The sequence below is a fragment of the Lonchura striata genome, chromosome 2, assembly GCF_046129695.1.
Source record: "Lonchura striata isolate bLonStr1 chromosome 2, bLonStr1.mat, whole genome shotgun sequence".
NCBI classification, from domain to species: domain Eukaryota; kingdom Metazoa; phylum Chordata; class Aves; order Passeriformes; family Estrildidae; genus Lonchura; species Lonchura striata.
The window spans coordinates 87,125,409-87,147,460 of NC_134604.1; the positions used below are offsets into that span (position 1 = coordinate 87,125,409).

A 22,052-nucleotide genomic window follows, 5' to 3' on the forward strand; every position below is an offset into this window, starting at 1 on the left:
GATGGAAGCAGCATACAAATAAAGGTCTGCTTTGGAGTCCTGTTCTCTCCAGAGTATTGCTGACTCTTCTTTATCATTCCCTTTTCACACGTACAAGTGCTACAGCATTGCAAATAACAGTCAGAAATCAAAGAAACTGAGTAAGGGCAAAGTCTGTACTCTTAACAAAATACTTACAGGGGAATGAGAGCAAAATAAGTGGATCCAAACTGAAGCTTTGTGGTATTGGAAACTTCAAATTTTACTTGCTTTAAAATCTTACTGAGGGTTATTCAAAACATAACAAAGATGGCAAATACAGAACAGTGATAATTTCTCACTAAGTAGATTTCTGCCCAACACGTGAAACATCTAAGAAGCAACCCATGCAATCTTAATGTTTCAGTCACCACTGAAGTTCATTCATGATTGATAAAAACTGCATGTATTTTTCTTGTGTTTCTCAAAATTATGGAGAATATTTTTTATTTCCTATAGCCTCTTCCACCCTTCTGACAAAAAAACAATGATGTGTCCTACTGCAGTGTATCATCCAAAGACCTCTCAGGACACAGGAAAGAAAACTGAAGAAAACAGACAGGCTGCAGAGAACAGGAAAAAAAGGATCTTCAAGAGAAAATGTTCCTATTTCTTAAATCACAGCAGGTGCCTGACACTTGGTTGTTGAGAGAGCTAATTATCCCCCACGAGCTTTTTCTACTTGTATGGTTTCACTACAGCTATGCATTTTCCTAGATGAGATCCACTTACTTAGGCACAACTGGGAGCCTTGGCTAGCTTCTCAGTATTAAATCACTTTCCAGAACACATATAGATGCCCCATGATCGTGGTTTACCTTCCCACCTGCAGATTTGCTTTAGTCCTGCAAACTGCTCAGAAATTATTTGTACACATCCAGGGCAGTTGGCATGTTTTTGGCAATAAGACTGGGTACTGCATTTCCAGGGGCGCCACCTTCAGGATTATTTTTCCATGATTTCCTTCACACCTTTTCTTTTTCTTTCCTCCTTTCTGTGATTTCAAACAGATACCCACAGTGGATGCTTCACACTTTCAGCCTGCCATGTGCTTGCTGTCCCATCAGCATCTGCTCCTCTGACAGCTCCCAGGAAGCTTCAGCAACTCTCCAACACGTTCAGCATCTCAGGGGACCTTAAAAAAACTGCCCATGTTTTCTTCAGCATTGCTGTCCCAGACTTTGCCCTACTTGGGTTTACCAGTCTGGAATTTCTAACAGCATGGTTCCTTTTCATGACTCAAAGCAAACACACATCTTTGTTCTCTTTCACTCCTGCCTGGATTAAAAGGGAAAATGATTATTTTTCATCAGGAAGCCCCAAACAGCACCATTTTTGTGCTTACACCAGCCAGTTGCCACTGGCTGCATGGCTGTAGGCTTAATGCTGCTCTCTTCATAAGGGAAATGTCTCCTGCTGCATAGCAAAACAGGCTGCAGGCCTTTCAAAGCCACTCTGGTGGCAAAGAGATGAGTCACCTCAGGCTACTGCCACACGCAGGAAACCAAGCTGACAGCTCAGCTGCACACAACTGCATTAAACACACAAAAATAGAGATTTATACAAGGCAGCACCAAAGCTGGCTGTACACATCACTAGGAGCCAAAGTCACTCCTCCTCCAGGAAAGAGGCACTCCGTTCACCAGCCCAAGCACTGCAGGCTTTGCTGCTAATAGGATCATTTTCTTCTAAAACCTTCCCCACAGCAGCAGCCCAGGAACATGCACAGCTAACTTCAGCAGAAAGGGAATTTTCCACCACCCACAAGCCTCTTTCTACCTTGCATAAATCTTCTCAAGCACAGGCCACAAAGAATGCACACCAGCTCTGCAGATGACATGTAACAAGAAATTGGACACGATAAATCTCTGGCAACCAACTCCCGTTTCAGGTTTCCTTTGCACCCTCACATTTCAAATAAGCACATGTTGACTTTACACCTCATTCCAGGTCCCTTCATGTTGCTATAACAAAAAATAGGATGAGGGCTTAGCATAAGTCAATACAAGATCATTAAGCAGAAAGATCATTCCCTCTCTCTCTGTCAATTAAGAGATATCAGATACAGGCAGGTACACTGAAAAGACATCCTTTTTCATCTGAGAAAATAAGCTTAAGCAATCCCTATATAATCACTCTTTTTCTCAGCAAACTTTCTGAAGCACAGATAAGATCAAAGGCTGCTTTCCCAGCCAACAAAGTTATTAACACCTCAAGGAAAAAGTGATGTTGCACAAAAGCCAGAGCTGTCTGATGGCTTCCCAAATCTAAGGATGGAGACACAACTGAACAGCAGGGAGCCTCACCCCCAGTACAAACACAGCAGCATTTGCGCATGAATCAGAAAACAACATGCTTTTTTGGGAAGAATTCGTATTTTCGAGACATTTTCTTTGACAGAACAGTTCCCAAAATAAAAAAAAAGCACATGTATTTTTAACTACAGAAAAACATCTTCATGGCACACAATCAGAAAGCACAGCAGTGACAATGAGCTGCGTGCTGAAGTTAAAAGGAAAGGAGATAGGCATTACCATAAAGTTATTTCACAAGCAAATAAATTCCGAATCCGTTTTCACAAGACAAACCCTCTTACTCCCAAGATCTCAAAAAACCCAGTCAGCTCAATTTTATTAGGAATGTGACGATAACAGACCCATGCACTACAGCTGAATTTACTTTTTGTCTTTGTTATCCGAGATAAGAGGCCATACTATAGGGAGCACTTGGGAAGGGAGTCCATTAGAAACCAGGAGTGTTTTTCCTCCTATTTTCAAGAAAATAACTTCAACTCACTCCCCCTTGAATTTCCTTTGCAAAATCTGGACCAAGAATTCAATGGGCTAAAGGATTCAAAAGCTGCTGAGAAGAGACAACAAAGAGACACAGACGCACAAAGTAAGGATGTGAATTTGTTTTCTGAAACTGTAACAACAATAATAAGAAAGGAGAAAGAATAATCTGGGGCAGCAGTTCCAAAAATATGACATAAGTATCATCTGCAGTTTGAAAGTGGTATGCAAATAACATCTGAACAGCCAAATGATGTTTGTGCGTGCCACTGAGACTACATTTGTAAAAGCCTTGTGCAGAGTACAATCAAGCTAAAACAAACCACAAGCATTTAATTTATCATGACTGGTGTGGCAAGAGCCTCCTCCCTAACACAGCACATTCTGACTGTCCTGCCTACAACGCACCAATTTAAGGAGAGCCCCTACTACACCCTGCCAAGGACCATCACAGTATGCAAGTTGCCTCAAGAGATGTGCCAAAATTGCACCATTGTTATTTCAGCCATGAAAGAAAAAAAAAAAACAACAAAACACACTTCCAGAAAGAAAATATAGCTCAGGAACATATAACTGAAAGGAGAAGCTTCATTTGAATTGAAGAAATGGTAACATGCATTCCAGTTCCAGCCTGAAAAGCATGGGAACACAGAGATGGGACAAGATTATACACCTCTGCCTAGGTCAGTCTGTAATTCTGTTCAGAGCTCAGAACTCAATGCAGAGAAAGTTATCAGAAAAAAATATTATTACTTAATATTTTTGTAGCACTTTTCATCTGGCAATTTTTAAGCAGGCAATACATTAAGTAATTTACAAGAAAAAGAAAAACATACAATGGCTTTCTGTGTGATCAGTAGCTTATACTTTCAGAGGAAAACAATTCTACTTTATTAAACTTTAAGGCCTGAATTTACTACACATTATTCACTGTTACATTTCAAATTGGCAGCAAGGTAATCAATCAGGTTATTAGCTCCAAAATGCCTTTCTCAGTGCATTTTGCTAAGTTTCCATATTAAGAAAACCACAGAAAAACCTGGAGCTGCTAACATCTTTTTATCACTGGTTAAGAACTAACAAGTTAGGGCTCTGTAACTGTTGTTAAAAAATCAAAACAAACAAACTTGAAAAAATATCCTACCTTCCAACTTTGCCACCCTGGATTATTCTCTTGCTAACAATGCCCAGTTAATGATTTTCCTTTATTTCAGTTCATCTGTTGAGATCTTTCTGAAATCATTTCCACCTACAACAAGGCTTCCTGTTTGTGGGTAGCAGCACATGTCAGCTTGGCACAGCTTTCCTTTTACATAAGTGCAAGATGCTTCCTTGTGTTAATACAGAAAGCTATCAAAAACACACAGCGGCTGGATTTAAAAGCAGATTCCACAGCACTGGCCATCATTAGCATTTCTAGCCAGCAATATTATGCTGATCTGAACATAATCTTTTGGGACTATGATTTAAAAATACAGTTCACATGCTCACTGCGACAGAACAATTCCTGTATTTCAGATATTTGGTCCATCTGTCTTCTGGCAGCACGCTGATTTTTATTGCTGGTGAACTCAGACAAGAGACTGCTCTTTATAAGACATAATACAAGCACAAGCAAATATGATGGCTGCATCCACTCAATTCAGTTATTTTTTTTAATGCATAAAATGGGTACACAAATTTAGGTAACATTTAAACTTTTGGCAAATAGCCAATTTACCACATCAGCAACATAAATGTTAGTAATTTTTGACTTGGGACATCATGGCAGTAAATCACTGAAAAAATCGGGGATTCATCTTGTCTCCTTCTCTCCTTTAGCAGTAGGGAGATGAATTTTCAGAGGGGACAAACTCTCTGTTCTCTGACGTACTGAACTGGGCAAGGCTGGATATAAGAAAAAGGTGGATCTTTAATCCAAGTAAGCAGGTCTTTAATATGACATCTTGCTTTTGTATCTTCTTTATTAATCTTAACTGTTAGAAGAAAAGACAAGTTAAATTGCGTGAGAGCATCTTGTGATTATTATATCTGCTCCCACAAATACAACTGATACTTTAAATTAATTTTCCTTAACAGTTTCCTTAGCAGTTTCATATTTCTTCTATGCTCCACCTGCAGCTGGTGGTCTCACATAAATTACATAGCCAGGAGTTAAATAATCTCTTGAAAATCAAAAGTAGAATTATGAGGCTCAATACACCAGTAGTAAATACAGTAAACACTTGACAAAAATACAAAGACAATTGGGATGTGGAACCAGTTTGTTTTCTTACATCCTTAAAAGCTTCTGTCTAATTAAGTTCATTTTTGTTCAAACAAGAATGGGATTAGATCAGCGTTATTTCAGCAGTCACAAGACAGAACCTAGATGGTTATATTTGTCAAGCATTTAATTAATTTCTAGTCTTGTACTGGCCTCATTTACAAAGTTCATGGGAGACTACATGACTTTCTCATAAACAGGAATCATTATGTTTACCCACATGTCAGAGTTAACCTACAGTGAAATTGCCATCTTTACAAATACTTCACAGTATTTCAAAAATGGCATTATGTCTGGGAGGAGGGGAAGATCATAGCCCATTTGTTCTCCCTCTTTTTTCCTGGAGGGAAGAGGGGAGAAGTCAAATTCTGTATTTTAGATAACAGAGACATAATTCCTAACAGATTGCGATAATGTACTGAAAACATGGTCAGGAAATAACAACTATAAGCCCCTACTTGTTCATATGACAAATATTTCACTGAAAAGTGGAGCAACATCAAAAAGCTAGAAAACAAATGGTCATTCTCAGCTCTGCCAGTGTTGCAGCTGGCATTCACACAGGATTAGATTAATCCACGAGACACTTTTTCAGATCTTATCCCAGGTGTCAGTTAAGCAAGAAATCAGGCTCACGATAACCGAAGAGTTTAAAATCGCCTTCAAATCGTGCATAGAGGCGTCTTATGTCTCTCTTGCTAATTCCTGAAAAATAACGCTCTACTTTTGTTCTGTTGTACACTGTTATGCCTGGTGGGATTGTGGGGTATGATACCAAGTGGTCTATGCCAGCTGCTTTCAAGATATATGGAGCATCGTCCTCCAGGGTTTCATGGTGTCCGATCACGCTGTATGTGATTTCACAGGGAGCACAAAGTTCCACATATGTTACCCAGTGAATGATGTGGTCACCAAACTGAACATCCAGCCATCGGTGATTAGGGTCCCCCAGGTAGCGCACAAAATCCTCAAACTGCAGCCCTTTGGTCTCTGTGCGATTCTTCCTGTACTTACGAATGATGCCGGGAGCAATTTCATGCCGGTACCAAGGTTCAAACCGAGGATTGTGCACAAACTTGTCCTTAAATGCAGAAATAAGTCTCTCAAACGGATCTCTAACAATAAAAAACTTGAAGTATAAATTCAGTCTAGACAGAGGAAGAAAAAAATTAAATAATTAAGGAAAGTGTTTAGCATATACTTACAAAATGTATGTGAACTCTTGACCAGAGACACAGCAACATGAATCTTAAGAGCACTTCCCTCAATATTACAATCAATAGGACTAAATACAATTTCTGTCTTCTTACTAGCAGTCTTTACATACAGGACAAAGAAGAAATGGTTAATCCTGGTTTTCACATTTTATTCAACTTGGAGGAGTTTAGCTTATCTCAATCCATAATAAACAGGAGACAAAATACACTGAGAGATCCAAGTTAAAGATATTTGTAATGTCATGTGATCAAGCTCAAAAAACCAAAATACATAAGGACAAGGAGAAAAGTGCATTAGTGCAGCTGAATGCATATAGAAGGCTGCATTTTTCAGTGGCAGGCAGTTAGATAAATTGCTGCTTAAGTACAAAGAAGTTAAGAATGGCATTTTAGTTTGATGTTTTGTCATGCTTTCAATAATGGCTGAGAGCACCAGTGAAACATGAGACCAGTTTTCAACATAATTTAATTTATTACTGTGATACTGTAACATGTAATATTCTGTAGTCAGTTTATCTGTAGGAGGAATAAATTGAAAACAAAGTTGATTTCAATAAATAGCTAAAAAAAGAGATTGAGAGCCCAGTCCTCACTGAAATAAGGATGGAGAAACTGGACGTGGATGGATTCTTCTGCCTGCACACCACTTGAATCATATTTCAGATACTCCTGACTTACTCCTAGCCAGGCAGGGCTTGATAGAGGTCAGCAAACTGAGTCAACAGATCCACACCATCCTTCTTTCCACACCTAAAACTCTGGTAATTTCAGATCCAAACCAAACCCATATCACACACCTCCAGCATAGCTTCCATACTGAGCAAAATGCAGCAACCCAAGCAATAATGGATTCAACTTCATATATCCTAACTAGGGCTTACCCCCAGATGAACAGCTCCTTTCTGCAGGGCTGCTCACAGGGAGGGAAACAGATCCACATTCTCAAGAATGCAGTGACTGTATTTTCCTTTGGACACTATCAACACAATCAAGTTACCCCAATTCTACAGGCACAGCTGTGATAAATGTCCTTGTGCCACTGCATGCAATAAAAGCCCTTGGGCTGAGCTCTACTAACATGTGACACAGGTATAAAGGGCTGACTTTTCAGAATGGTGTAATGCACACAAACTCATGCAAGCACATGCTTACAAGTGTCCACAGTCATCCTATGTCCTGTTCTCTCCATGTTGCCACCCCTTACAGGGATTATATATGGCATAGGCTCTAAGAGATGAGAGCAGGCACAGTTAAAAATCTAGCCAAAGTAATGTAGAAGTTCTATTGCAGAGTATTTTTGATTCTGAAAATAACCAGAAACACTTAAACAGGAAGACAAAGTGGTTCCACTGAATGGAAAATATTTTGGGGCTAAGAAGCACTAACAATTTAAATCTAACCAGCTCAATCCCAGTAAGTAAGTCTGCTGCAATGACAATCTTACCTGTAGGCAGTAAGGTTTACCACACGAGACATCAGGATGGGCTGTCCAATTAAACCTTCAGTTCTGAAGGTCAGCTATCTAACAACTAAGTAGGCATGAATTACAGAAACCTTATATCCCAGGGAGTTGGTTGGCTCACCTAACTATATCACAAATTACACTGGTGTTCTCCTTCAAAGCCAGTAGGAAGGCAGATACAGCAACATCTGTGAGGATAACAGAATAGTGCCATAATACAAGTGGTGGAGCAGAAACCCTGCTGCCCTCAGTTTCAGATGCAGACTTCAGCTGTACCCTCAATTGCTCATAACACCACTGACCTCAAACCCCTCCCACACTCACTGGCAGGGCCACTTACCGTTTTTTAATTTCAGAGTCACTGAAGGAGGACAAGCGTGGAAGGCCATTCTTCTCATGATCATGTACAATGTTTTCTGGGATCTCTTCTATGGAAGAAAATGCTCCTGGACAAATCAAAATGAGAGTAAGTGAGTCATTCAAGGGGAAAAAAAACAACAGTGAGTATAAGCAAGCATGCATGCCTTTGGCTGACAGTTTTATGTCTTTATTTTTACCATTTAAAGGTACTATGTTTAAAACTGTTGAATTATGAGAGATTCTGACTGTGAAGCTGAAAACTGTTAAAATTCTTCAGGGTATGTGACATCAAGGTCCAAGACCAAATGGCCCCAAAATTCTCAGAAAAGCATATTATGCAAATTTCATCAGCAATTATGTCTAAGCCTGTAACTCCTCACATGTCAGTGTCCCCATTCTCTTTCCCTCTGCCTGCACATATAAATGGAGGAAGACTTTCAGGATTAACTCAGAAGAAGGAACCAGATTTTTGGCTAAGCTTCAACCACCAACAAAAATAAATGCTATGAGCTGCTTTTGGAACTGTTTCAGTGCAAAAGTACTTTGCTTTCAGGATCCATAAAGTTTTTTTAACAAGTATGCTGTTCTGAAACAAAAATTCCAATCAGAGAATACTCCACAGATTAAAAGGCACTAAAATTAACAACATAAGTCTCCAGATACTCATTTCTGCAAGCACATGAGCTGACAAGAAAAATAACATCACTTAACTCTGCTGTGTTGATTTTAGTATCCTGATCCTGGAAGGTTTTATGACCTTGAGAAACATCTCATGTGGCCCCCTGGGCTATAGGCATAAGCCTTCACACAACAGCATTGTTTCAGAATATCAACAAGCACAGAGTGCTACAAAACAAGCCTGTTAAGTGAATGCCTCTACAGCCTTCTTGTTTCCAGAACTGAAGTAACACACACCACTCAGCTGCTCAGTTTTCCAAATTTTTTTTTTTCCTAGAGGGGTGAGGGGTAGGGACTGGGGTTGTATTTTATCAATTTCAAGTTTCCAATTGTATTTTTTGGTTCCATAGGTGAATCACATGTGGACAACAGATGTCAGATGAGATACCCTCAGAAACCGATACCTTACATTCATTCAGAGAACACAGTCAGTACAAGCAGTAGAAGAGTTAGCTCCCTCACAGTGCCACAGCTGCATTTCCCCCTCCTGAACCTCCAAATACCACTTGGGCATTTGTATATAAATTATTCCCCTCAAGTATCAGCCTTGCCTTCTGAGTCTACCCAAAGAGGAGAAAGTAAGGTCAACTACAGCAGTAGCCTTCATCAGCAGATACCAATGCTGGCAGCTTAAGGCAAAAGAGACCAGTATTTATGTGGAAGCAATTTTCTATCATTATCCAACATGACAGAACTAGGAAATTCAAAGTGAAACCCTGCTGTTAAGATGTGAATTATCCTCTACTCAGCATAGCCAATACATGCTTCCCCATCCTGAGCCATTCTTTGCATGTTATCTCTCAAATGCTGCTAAGAGCAGGTACTTCCAATGCCCTTACATGGTTCCATATTTAGTACTTTGTGGCTTTCATATGTATTAAGAAATATACACATACATGAATGAGAATATCTGCTAGATTTTAGCTCACATCCATAGATCAAGGATGAAATTAACATTAAAGTTTTTAATGTTAGTACTGCTTGCTAGAAAAGCATTGCTAAGGGACACAGCTCATTTTATAATTTTTCAAACACACTTATCCCTTTATTCCTTCTTTTACCATCTTTTATAACAGACCTTTGGTGACCAAACTATTGTGTTAAGCACCTCAGAATCTTCATAACTCTCAAGATGGTTCACTGACAGAACACACACAAAATTTCAGCAAGACAGCCCAACAGGAGCTGCCAATTTTTAACTGGCTTTCTTCATGGCTAAAATCTCTAGTTATAAGTCACTTGCCTTTAGCCAGAAATTTCATGTTATTGTTACTTAGCAATACCTTGTAATAAACTTTCAAATTCTTTAGTTTGGTGCACTACTTCAAAGATAAGAAACCTACCTTCTACATGCATATGGATACTTTGTCATGACTCAACTTTAGAGCCTAGTAATAACAATACTTACTTTTACAGAAAGAACAGGTCTAATTTTAAGGGGATGTTTTGAATAGACTAGAAATAACTGTGATAAATGAAACGCTGAAATTAAGTATCAGTGTACAGAAATGCAGAAAGAATCCATTTCAGTTGCCCCAGTTAGAGCAATTTCCTCCTCTTCCTCAAAGAAAGCTACACACCCACAGAAAAGTAGATACCATTTAAAACAATCAAGACTTTTTTCCACTGAGTGTTGCCCACTTTTGGTGTCTGACAAAACAGGATCTTGTGCTTGTCACACACAAATATTCGGTCCAAGACGAATTTGGAAACTGCAGTATGAGAGAGATCTCTCAATGCAGCGTCTCTGCAGACATTCCTGAGAAGCTCAAGTCTTTCCATATGAACCAGGGGCTGGCGGATCAGATTTCCTGAAAAAGCTTTTCCAGTTGGCTTTATGAAATGCAGAGGAGAAAGAAAAAAACAAGAGTTAAAGACTTTAGTTTTCAAATCAAATTCTAAAGTATATAAATCCCCAAACTATGCACCCTAATGACTCCCATATTCGTGATTAAAACATTGCTACGTATTAACAAAAGGAGTAGCCCACTGTTTGCTTTCTGTGCTGCTGCTGTACTTTGGTTCAGCTCTTAACACATTACATGGTAGTATATAGTAAGAGCTTTTCCATACAACAATTTAAGTCTGCTGCACAGCAGCAGAGCCTTATATGTGTGGATAAAACATGCCATGATCAAATACTGGAACTCCCACAGAGTTTCAACAACCTGTAAGAAAATTTTTGAGAGGTTAGGACAGGAATTTCAACATAAATTATGCTTTAAGCTCTGAGAAGATGGGGCTGACCATGGTGTGATTTTTGGGGACATACTGTGCAGGCTAAGAGTTGGACTGTATGATCCTTGTTGGTCCCTTTCAACTCAGAATATTTTGTGACTCATCTAGCTGGGAAAAAAAATTAAGATGAAAGATCTGTGTTGTGCTGTTTTCTAGCACCTCTAGGCATTCAGTGTTTCCATTTATCCAAGCTGAAATAAAATCAGGTAAATAAAAATGTGAACAATGAGCATCAGTGTGACAAATAAAAGAAGTAGCAGGATACATCTCCCCAAAAATGGATGAGCTGTTTCACATGTCTCATTTTTCAGAGACTAAGAAAGGAACCACAACCACCTTTTGCCTCACAAATAGTGGAGAGGCAAAAGGAGCATCTCTCCTTAAGAGGTGATAGGAAAGTTGAAATTTCTACTGACAAATTTTCACCTTTCCACTAACTGAATGGCAATGCCCAATATCAATACAGACTAGGGGATGATTGAGATCAACCCTGACAAGGACTTAAGGATACTGATGAGTGAAAAACTGGATATGTCCTTGGCAGTGCATACTTGCAGCCCAGAATGCCAACTGCACCATGGACTGCATAAAAGCATAGAGGCCAGCAGGTCAGAGGAGGCAATTCTTCCCTGTACTATGCTCTACTGCCACCTGCAGTGCTGCATGCAGCCCTGGGGCCCCAGCACAGGAAAGACATGGACCTGCTAAGGGAAGGTCCAGAGGAGGCCATGAAGATGGTCCAAGATGGAGTACCCCACCTATGAAGACAGGCTGAGACAGCTGCAGCTGTTCAGCCTGGAGAAGAAAAGGCTCTAGGAAAACCTCACTGCAGCCCTTCAATGCTCACAAGGGGCTTGTAAGAAAGACAGATTTTTTTACCAGAGCCTGCAGTGACAAGACAGGGGTAATGATTTTCAACTGAAAAAAAAAGCAGGTTTAGACATTAGGAAGGAATTTTTTCCTCTGAGGGTGGTCAGGCACTAGAACATGTTGCCCAGACAAGCTGTGGGTGACCCACCACAGAAATGTTCAAGGCCAGGTGGGATGGGGCTCTGAGCAACCTGGGCTAATGAAAGGTGTCACTGTCCATAGCAGAGGGCTTGGAACTACATGATGTTCAACAGACCCTTCCAACTGAAACCATTCTGTGATTATATGATTTTAGGTTCCATGTCCAAGCTACAGATGAAAAAGGAATTATTTTACTTTTTGTCCCAACCTTTCATGAGGAAAAAAAAATCTCCTTTTTCTGTTTGTTACTCTTCTCCAATACCCCAGATGCTCAGAATGTAATCTGAACCATCTGTCAGATTATTTTATCTGTCCAAACAATTCTTTCTGCATGTAACCAAAATTAATATTGTTAGTCTACTTTCCGTGCTGTCAGGAAGTCAAGAGGGAATTGTTTTAGATCCAGAAACCTTATTATCCTCTTCCATACTAGCAAAGAAAGCTATTAAAACTCTCTATACATACTTACCTTCCACTGAACAAATGTTTTTCCCAAGTATTTTGAAGGTAACTTAGATTTTGTGCTTTTGAAAAATGAAAACAAAAAGAGTCACATTTACACAGCTAACCTACCTTCCATGATGCAGCATAAAAATACTTTAAATACAAAATTACTTATGTACTAATGCAAAAGAAGAAAAAAAAAGATTTAGTGCACTCTGCAATTGGTCTCAAATTTACATTTGTATAAAGGATTTTAAGAGTTTCATTGTCGATTTGCTGAAAGCACAGAACTATGCATCTAAAAGATCAACTGGTATTGACTACTATTGTGTTCATGCTCTACTTTGGAAAAATGCTGAAATGAAAGAGGACAAAATACAAAGAAGAAATTGACAGCGATAAAACGAAACAGAGACTGGGCCGAAATCTAAGAAAATAGAGCAGACACAGGCTTGCCCTCAACAACCACAAACCTGATTGTTATGGCAAGATAGAACACAAGAAATACAAAACTGGGCCATTATATTAAAAAGGCTAACAAAAACTACTGTCTTGAATTGATAAAGGAGTACCGTAACAATTTTCTCCTAGAAATGGAAACACATTAAGTTGAATCATTCAGATGATACAAGACAGCAGGTTACCATAACAAACCAGCTTTGTGAAGTAAAAATGAATTCTGTCGGCTCTATCTAAATAGAACAGTCTGAATAAATAATTCCTTTCTAGCAATTCATCTTAACAACAGGAAGCCCTTCCTTAATCTCTTATTTTCTTCTACTCTTTAATACACATAACCCTTATCTCAACAGTATGCACCTGGAATTCTTCAGGCCAATGTTTTTCCTCTGGCACATGTACCTCTTCCACTTTTGTCACAGCTGTCAATATCAATGGCTCTTGCTTGGCACCATAGCCTAAAAGGAGAGATAACAGCATTACGGAAGATGAGGGGAAAGTAACTATTTCTGCTTTACAACTAAAACACATGAACTTTACTTTCTGTATTAAGCTTACAAAACACTAGTAGGATATCTTTCTACATGGAAAGGTACTAGACAAGACAGATACAGACTATGAATATTTTAAAGGATATACTCTGAGAATTTTGGATGCAACTTCATTTGAGTTTTATCAAAGAAACATACCCATTATATTTTACTTGGTTTTTTTATTGTTTTCTTTTCTTTTTTTCTAAAAAGTGTGCAGAGACATCAACGTCTTGAATCCAAATTGCAACTGATAGACAATTTGATATAACTTCTGCATAGGAGATTTTTATTTTTCAATGAACTTGCCAAAGCACGTCCAAATAAAAACTTAAATCTATCAGGTTCCTTTCTCCCCTTATACTAGTAAAAACGTTTCTTCTTTTGTAGACTATTAAATTTGCAAAAAGAAGTGTCATTATGGACACCCTTTTATTTCTGTGGTACTCTAAATAAGCATTTATAATCAACAATAAAAAAAGATTCCCCTCTTCCTTTATTACTTGGACCAATGGACTTCCTTAGAGATTCTCACAACAAGAAACTCAGCTGATATTCCTTTTCTTTTTTAGTGATTTTAGGACAGCTAAATTAAAGCATGTAAGGAAGAACCCTTTTCATCTTTTGCATTTAGTATGGTACAGAAAAACAAAAAAATAACACAAGGTTTTAGCTTTAGTCTACACAGTGCAGAAAAATAAAAAATAATTTGAAGCAGCTTTCCCTAACTACAAAGCAAAAAGAACATGTTTTCTCCCTGCAAATTTATTTTCATCCATATTGGATTACTTTTCCCTTCACATAGATTCTTCTGTGAGTAATGTTTCCTCATCTGCATCCACAGGGGCTTACTGTTTCATGGTTGAGAAAATGTGTGCACTGCCTATGTCCTTTTCTTCAAGGAGTACTCTACTCTGCCTACACTGGATTTTAACAAAGGGCATGCATGGAAAAGCAAGTTAAAACTGAAAGCAATGTAAGCATTCAAGCATTCAGAAACTGTAATTGTTGCTGTGCACATACTTGCTTCATGGTGTTCTTCTGTAAAATACAAGTAATCTGATTCAGTGAAAGAGCAGCTAAACTATTTTTCCACTATCATTGTGTAAAAGCATGCCTGTAGATGCTACTACCAACGATGGACAGAAACTTGCTCCTTAAGAAGTTCCTATTGCTCATGCACCCAAGACATCAGTAAAAGGCTTAAACAAAAGAACATTGATTCATTGAGCATCTGCTGGTTTTATTCCATCTGCTAGGAAGACACATCCAAATAAGAAAAATTTCTGACAAGTCATATTTTATTAAGTCTAGAAGAGCTTCTTTAGGATTTGCCATCCTGTTTGGACTTCCTCCAAAATTCTGTTGGTATATTCAAAGTATTTCCCTTAATTAGTTTTATTACAAACACTCCAACACATATATACACTTAACTATAGTCATGCCTTTGCAGGACAACCTTAAGAGTTTATGTATTATCTGCTCAGAGAACTATTTCAAAAGGAGTGGAAGATTCAGCATAGGAAAAAAAAAAAAAAAAAGAGAAAAAACTTGGCAAGCCAAGATAATAAAAAGCAAATAAATGCAGAGGCTATGCTCTAGTAATTATTTTTTAAACTACATTTTAATTTTCCTGATAAATCCTGATGAAAATAAACACCCAAAGAATACCTGAGCTGGGAAACAAGTCGTCATAGAGTGAGATACTGGAACATATAACTACCTAACATAAGAGTAGCTGATTTGCAGACGTATGAGGATGGAACAGCTGGGTCCAAGGAAAGCTAAGTTAGTCTACATTTCTCCTCTGTAAGACTTGCTGAATAAATTTTCACATAGATGCATATTATTTATAAAGGTACATCTAATTTATTTATTCATTATCAAGTCATTGATAATGTCTCAATTCTTCAAAAGTTGCATATTTTTTACATGTCTTAGGAAGATCTCTTAACACTTGAAGTCATATCATCACCTACACCCAAAACTCTCTCTAGGGTGACTTTGTAAGAGCAGCTCCCAAGCAGACGCAAAAGTAACATACTGTGTGGTGTCATCAATCATCAAATGGCTTAAATTCCTCATCATCTTAATAACATCTCAGCTACTTAAGCTAAGCAAAAGCCTATAAGCTGTTTACAAGTCAAACAGCAGGGGATAAAACTGAACGCAAGAAGCAGGCCAGAGGTGGCTAGGCAAAGTGCACTGCAAATGAAATAAAACTTTCCACAAGTTTTACATAATGCCTCAGCAACAAGAAAAGCAGCAGACAAAAACCCCATACAAGAAACTAGTATAATGTGAAATTAACTCTTCAGTACCCTCTGAGTCTCTTCTGACTTCAAACAGGTAATAGTGATCTGTTGTTTTTGCACATAACTTATACCCCAAGTAGATCACAATACTGAAACTAAATGTATTTGAAAAAGCAAGTTTTTCAGTACTGCCAAACATGATCTCTTCTGTTCTTAACCAACAAAAAAATTTCCTGTGATGTTAGCTTTGCAGACTTCTAGCAAAAAAAGGAGCTGAATATCAGCACTGTCACTTCCAGAAATTTAGTTGTTCTGTTCTCAGTCCTAATGAAGAAGTGATAACATGCCAAGAACTATTTTCACAGAAATGAGTATTTTTGTGAAGCACTATTCAGTTTTCTGTTTCACATCAAACATTAAAGCTAAACTTACCATCTGGGTCTTTAAAAGTCAATGTGATAAACTTGCTAGCAACCATGAACATGAATATCACCCAAAAGCATGCAGCTAGCAGCAGCCACTGGTGGTGCATGTTGTCAGATGTGAGCCATATAAAGTTGGCACTCCCTGTTTGAAATAGAAAAGATTTACACATTAATTATTTTTGTTACAGTTTAGAAAAAATACTTTCCATAACCAAAAATAAAAAACTTTAATATGTACGTGTGTCATAAACCATAGCAGGAGATTCCACGTTTAACTTTTTGTCCATTCAACAATATTTTTAAGCAACATTGAGGCTGAGACAATGTAACCACTGACTGCTATCAAAGGGAGGCTTCACTCCTTCACCCCCGAGTACACATTCCCCATTCCTGCTTGTGCTGGGAATAGCATTGTCTGACTGCTTGGAGAGATACATTAAAAACACCATTTTTTTAAAAATAAGAGATTATTTTTTGATTCATCTTAGCAACACAGCCCATCGTAGGAAAGGAAGGGAGAATGAAGAAAGCAGTGCTCTCAGTGGTGCATGTAAGGTTAACACTATACTTGGTTATCCCAAGTCAGCTTATGATATGTAACATGGACTCTTCCCCTGCCCAGCCTATAGAAATTACAGGCTGGAAGCTACCAAGCTGGAACACTCAGCTTAAGCTGACCAGGTATTTTTCAGTTTCCTTGCAGCACTGCCTACTACCTGTAGCTGTTTCCCTGCAGGTAAGCCTCAAAGACAGAACTTCCTCATGAGTGCAGGAAGGGTTACCCAAACAACTGAGACTGTAGTTTTAATGTGCAAAGAAACCACCCACAGGAACTGACTGAATACATGCAGTTATAGCCTGATTTTTGAAACTGCTATCTTAATATTTTTTTTCTATTACTGTAAGATTGAAGTTCACATCCTCTAAGAGAAATAGAAAATTTTAGGCTGTATCTTTAGCTGAATTTCCAACTTCTGATGGGCAATACACACAGGGGTGGACACCAGGTATCTGTGAAAGCTCTACTGCAAATAAAAAAACAACCCACATCCAAAACCTACAAAAATATAGCACTATTGTCTCTACTGTTGCTGGAGAGATAAGACATCTGAGGGGCTAAACTCAGGTGCTGAAAAAAGTGAACTTCCTTTTTGAGAACACATGCAACACAACATCCAAGCATTTAACCAAAGAGGGAAGCTCTAATACAAAAATCTCATACAATGACATCCTCACAACAATCCTATAACTAGCAATAGGATCAAACTCAGTCCTAAAGTGGCCACATGCAACTTCAATGAGAGTCATGTCTGCATGGTTTGTGATCACAATTTCTATACTGGCATTTACGTGAACTGCCAAGAAATACAAGAAATGGGTATGAGGATGAAAAGAACAGAATATCTCCAGTTAAAGGGGAAAAAAATTAGCAATGATGGCAGTGTTCAGGCTTATTTTTATCTTATTTTTCAGCTCAGCTTCTGAAAGTTTCCTTTCTTTGGCCCCTCTTCTTTCTTGAGTCCATTTTTAAGTACTTCTAAAAACACCACATCTAAGTATTAATTGTTTTTTGGACAACTGCAGGTGCTGTGACCTCCATTAAGACAATGTTTGTCATCTCCTGTTTTTTGCTGCAATTCCTGGGCTGACAACTGATCATGCAACATCCCAAACATGTTTAGTCTTCATGATCTGGAAAACTGTTGACCAGGAAATACAAATATCATAGGAATTCCATCAGACCGGCCTCTTTTCAGCTAAGTAGTTCAAAAGTTATTCCCCATCCTACCACTGCACTAGTGCAAGCCTGCCCTAAGATTCATACTGAAAACCACCAGGTCTCAAAGGTCCTCATTTTTCAGTCTGCTGTGAAATGCACCGTCTTCCACTTAAGCACTGAGATGTTATCTTTCCCCTCAGACATGGCATTAATTTCCAGCTTCACAGAAGACAAAAATTCAGATATGATATCAAGACATAACTGTAGCAATGACATTTTTTACTTTTTAGGTAGCTCTGCTAAAACCATGAGAACTATTCAACATTCAAAATGCTGAATGCAGCAGACTGACAGAAGCTTGCAGAGAACACTCTGCAGGAGGAAAATCTCTAACAATCAGCTGTGGGCTTTTCAGAGGTATAATGAAAAGTCTGGGCCAAATCTCTCTGCCCAACTCAGTATATTTGTCCTAGATAAAGCAGGGTAGAAATGGCCTCCAACATTCACAGCATCCCTGCTAGTCTGCCCACTTCTGTAACAATGATGGATGCACACCATTCAGTAGGGACTATTGATCTATAACCCCTTATGTAATTTATTTATTGGATTTCTAAGAAATTGTGTTAAATCACATGGGAAATGCAGTTCTTGTGTGCTCTGACCTGAAATGCAGTTAGTGGAGAGAGGACCCTGCTGCCAGGTCCTGTGCTGTAGGGACAGGAGAGCATTTCAGCCAGACACCTACAAGTAGTACAATTCTCACCTTAAAGCCAGGGCTTAGAGAGCAGGAAGAGGTCAGAACTGCGGCCCCATCCATATGAACCACCCCTTTTACCCTTTAAGATGTGGAAGGAAAGCATTAAGAGGAAAACATTAAGCAGTTTTGTCTGCTCTTTTTTTTTAAATGAGCACAGGAAATCTGCAACCATACTCATGAATGTAAGAGTCTTGTCAGAGGATCTGTCATATTGTAATTATTATGTTACTACACTGTTACTTCTAGCATCTTAAAGTACATCTGTATCAGCAGCTCCTCACTGATCTCAAGAAGCAGAACTATTCGAAGTTACAGAATACTGAGGAGTACCTCAGCAATTATGCTCACTTAAATGCAACAATCAGTACTTAAAAAAAAATAATGTTTATGCTGTTTCTCTGTCTTTACCTTAATATTTTTGTTGTTTTCACATAGGGCTATTACATTCCCTATTTTATCTGTAACCTTACTGCATTTCTGTTGCCTATCCTGCACTTATTTTCTAGTAAATACAGGTACTAACTTCTGGTTTTTCTCTTTAAAAGGCTCCTTCAGCTTCCAAAACAATCTTCTATTTCTGGTTGTCTAAAACATAATTTTTCTTTACAACTAGACAAAAGCAAGAAATATGTTGAAGGTTTAGTCCATTTTCTCATCATGAAATACACAGCTCTCTGGTTAGTTTCTCCCTCTTATTGCAATTCTACACTTTTTAGGAGCATGAGGTCTCAAAACTCCTGTCCCCACCCATTCTTCTGTCCTTCCCTCTCACGGCTACCACAAAGGCAAACGATCACATAACCCTCAGATTAGCCAGCTGAAGAGTTTTGCATGAGAAAAAATGAGATCACCAACACACACACCCCAACACAAACATAAACCAGAGATCAAGACACAGGTTGCGGGCTTGACCCGAGGCCCACAAGTAACCTGCTACCTTGAATAAACACTCATTCTTTGCAGAAGACTGCTGTCTTCAAGTGAATGATGGGACAAAGGGCAAACGATGTAAGCAGCATTAAAACTCGGTGCACAGTCTCTGGCCCTGCAGCTTATGCTTTTTGCACAGGGACAATCCCTGCATGCATTGTCAATGGCTCAATGGCAGTGACACGCCAGGAGGCTCAAACTCCCAACTGCTTGCCCATCAGCACATGATGACTCACATCACTGGAAATGGAACCGGTAAGGAAGGCCAAGCAACAGCTAACTGGGACAACCTACTACATTTTCATCAATGCTTCCTTTGTGTTATTTTACAGGTAAGAAAATCTGGCCAATTTGTTATACTTAAAAAAAAACCATTCAGACTAACATATATCACAGACGCTCCTTTGGCAGGCTGCGTGGTGCTACTTAACGTTCTAACATACAGCATAACAGGCTGGTTCCTTCCTAAGGCTCTCCTCCTCCCAAAGGCCGGTGTGTCTGCTCTTCCAGCTCGCAGTTCACCTCCAGTGGCTGCGAACCAAGGACCAGGGCAGGGCGCCGGCACCTGCTGCGTGACCCGCTGGGCCCGGGGCAGGCCCGGCGGGCGGCCCGGGCTGCGACCGGCACCCTCCTGTCCTCTGCAGCCGTGCCCCGTCCGACAGAGCCAGCTCCCACCGGCACCCTCCTGTCCTCTGCAGCCGTGCCCCGTCCGACAGAGCCAGCCCCCACCGGCACCCTCCTGTCCTCTGCAGCCGTGCCCCGTCCGACAGAGCCAGCTCCCACCGGCACCCTCCTGTCCTCTGCAGCCGTGCCCCGTCCGACAGAGCCAGCCCCCACCGGCACCCTCCTGTCCTCTGCAGCCGTGCCCCGTCCGACAGAGCCAGCTCCCACCGGCACCCTCCTGTCCTCTGCAGCCGTGCCCCGTCCGACAGAGCCAGCTCCCGCTGCAGCTCTTCGCAGCTGGGAACGGCAGCGTCCAGGCTTCACGCGGACTCCGATCATTCCGTAAGACCGGAGCGGTACCGCCAAGCAGAGGGGAACAGGGCCGCGCTCTGGCTGGCAGGGGACGAGCCGAGGCAATGCCCGGCCCCGGTCCCAGCCCGGCTCCGGGCTCAAGGACCTGGGATGAACAGACATCAACTTTTCCCGTTCTGGAGGAGGAGGACGAAGCTGAGCGGGCTTCCCCTCACCCGGCAGAGAGGACAGCACTTGCCCGCAGCGCCCGCTGGCTTCCCCGCCCGAGCCGGGGTGCCGGAGGAGCCTGTGTGGGGCTGGCGGCCGCCAGGCCTCCCGCCGGCCCTGCGCGGCCCCTCCGCACTTACCGGCCTCCAGCGCCGCTGCCGCAGCCCGGCCCGCGGCGGCTCTCGCCTCACGCGGCGGCGCGGCCGGCCCGCTCGGGCGGCCCCGGCCGCCGGCGCATCCCCCCCGTCCGGCGGCGGGCGGCGGCGGCTCCCGGCCCCGCTCAGCCCCTGCCGCCGCCGCCCGGGCCTGCCGCCGCCGCCTCCATCTCCTCCCGGGGCCGCGGGCAGGCCCCAGCCCCGCCGCCGGGAAGGGGAGGAGGATGAAGGCCGCCGCGGGGACGGCCCGGCTCGGCTGGAGGAGACGCAGCGCCGCACCCGGCCGCCCGAAGGCGGGAGGGAGGGAGGGATAGAGGAATAGAGGGCGGGCTGGGCAGCTCTGCCCTCCCCTCTCCGCCTTCTCCCTCCTTCCCCTCGAGCGTGGCGTCCCCGCTGGACTCACGCGTATACCGTTGAGTGCCTGTGCTTGGGATGTTATGTTTGGGTTTTTTTAACTGTTAAAATAGCTTTCGTAGATAGATATCGAATACGTAGATAGATACGCTCGTGTTTAAAAAATATATGTGCATCTGGAAATTACAGAATAATTTATATTGGAAAAGACCACTAGGATCCTTGAGTCCAGCCGTTCCCCCAGCACTGCCAAGGTCACCACTAAACCTTGTCCCCGAGGGTCACATCCATATGGTTTTTGAACGCTTGAGGAAGGTGATTCCAACATTGCCCTTGGCAGCCTCTGCCAATGTTTGACAACCTTTCCATGAAGAAATTTTTCATTAAGAAACCTCACCTAGATCTCCTTTGGTACAACTTGAAGCTGTTTCCTCTGGTCCCATCACTTGCTGCTTGTGACATGAAATCTGTCCACGCACGCCTACAACCTCCTGTTAGGGAATTGAGACCAATAGGGTCCCTTTCCATGTGACTTTTCCTCCCTGATGTTTCTCCAAACACCTCTTACTGTTCCATTTTCTGAAGCCCACCATCAGGCAGAAAAGTTGTCCTTGGTCAGGCAGGAATTAAACAATTCACCCCAAAGCAGCTGGCAGAGCCAGGCATTCCCCAGCCCCTCACTCAGACATGGCAGACACAGGATGGGTGTAGGCCCCAGGAGAAGAAAGCTGTCCTAAAGCACTGTGAAGAACAGCTGTAGTGTGATGGCAGGTGTTATTTGAATGCTGCTGTAGCCCAG

The 22,052-nt window shown here is 41.1% G+C and overlaps 1 protein-coding gene across 2 annotated transcripts; it reads right to left on the reverse strand.

The window, feature by feature from the left end:
• Positions 1-3,677: 3,677 nt before the first annotated feature.
• Positions 3,678-20,960, reverse strand: CHST10 (carbohydrate sulfotransferase 10). 2 transcript variants are annotated; one of them, XM_021538576.2, is made up of 6 exons: positions 20,885-20,960; positions 16,163-16,297; positions 13,306-13,403; positions 10,392-10,626; positions 8,096-8,201; positions 3,678-6,224 (listed from the first exon to the last, which is right to left on the reverse strand). In XM_021538576.2, exons 2-6 carry the CDS (start codon positions 16,260-16,262, stop codon positions 5,687-5,689), a joined length of 1,077 nt encoding a protein of 358 aa, XP_021394251.1. In that variant the 5' UTR covers positions 16,263-16,297; positions 20,885-20,960; the 3' UTR covers positions 3,678-5,686. The 2 variants fall into 2 exon arrangements, with proteins under 2 accessions (XP_021394251.1, XP_021394261.1); XM_021538586.2 differs by lacking the exon at positions 20,885-20,960 and adding an exon at positions 12,512-12,566 and having other exon boundaries at positions 16,163-16,278.
• Positions 20,961-22,052: the final 1,092 nt, after the last annotated feature.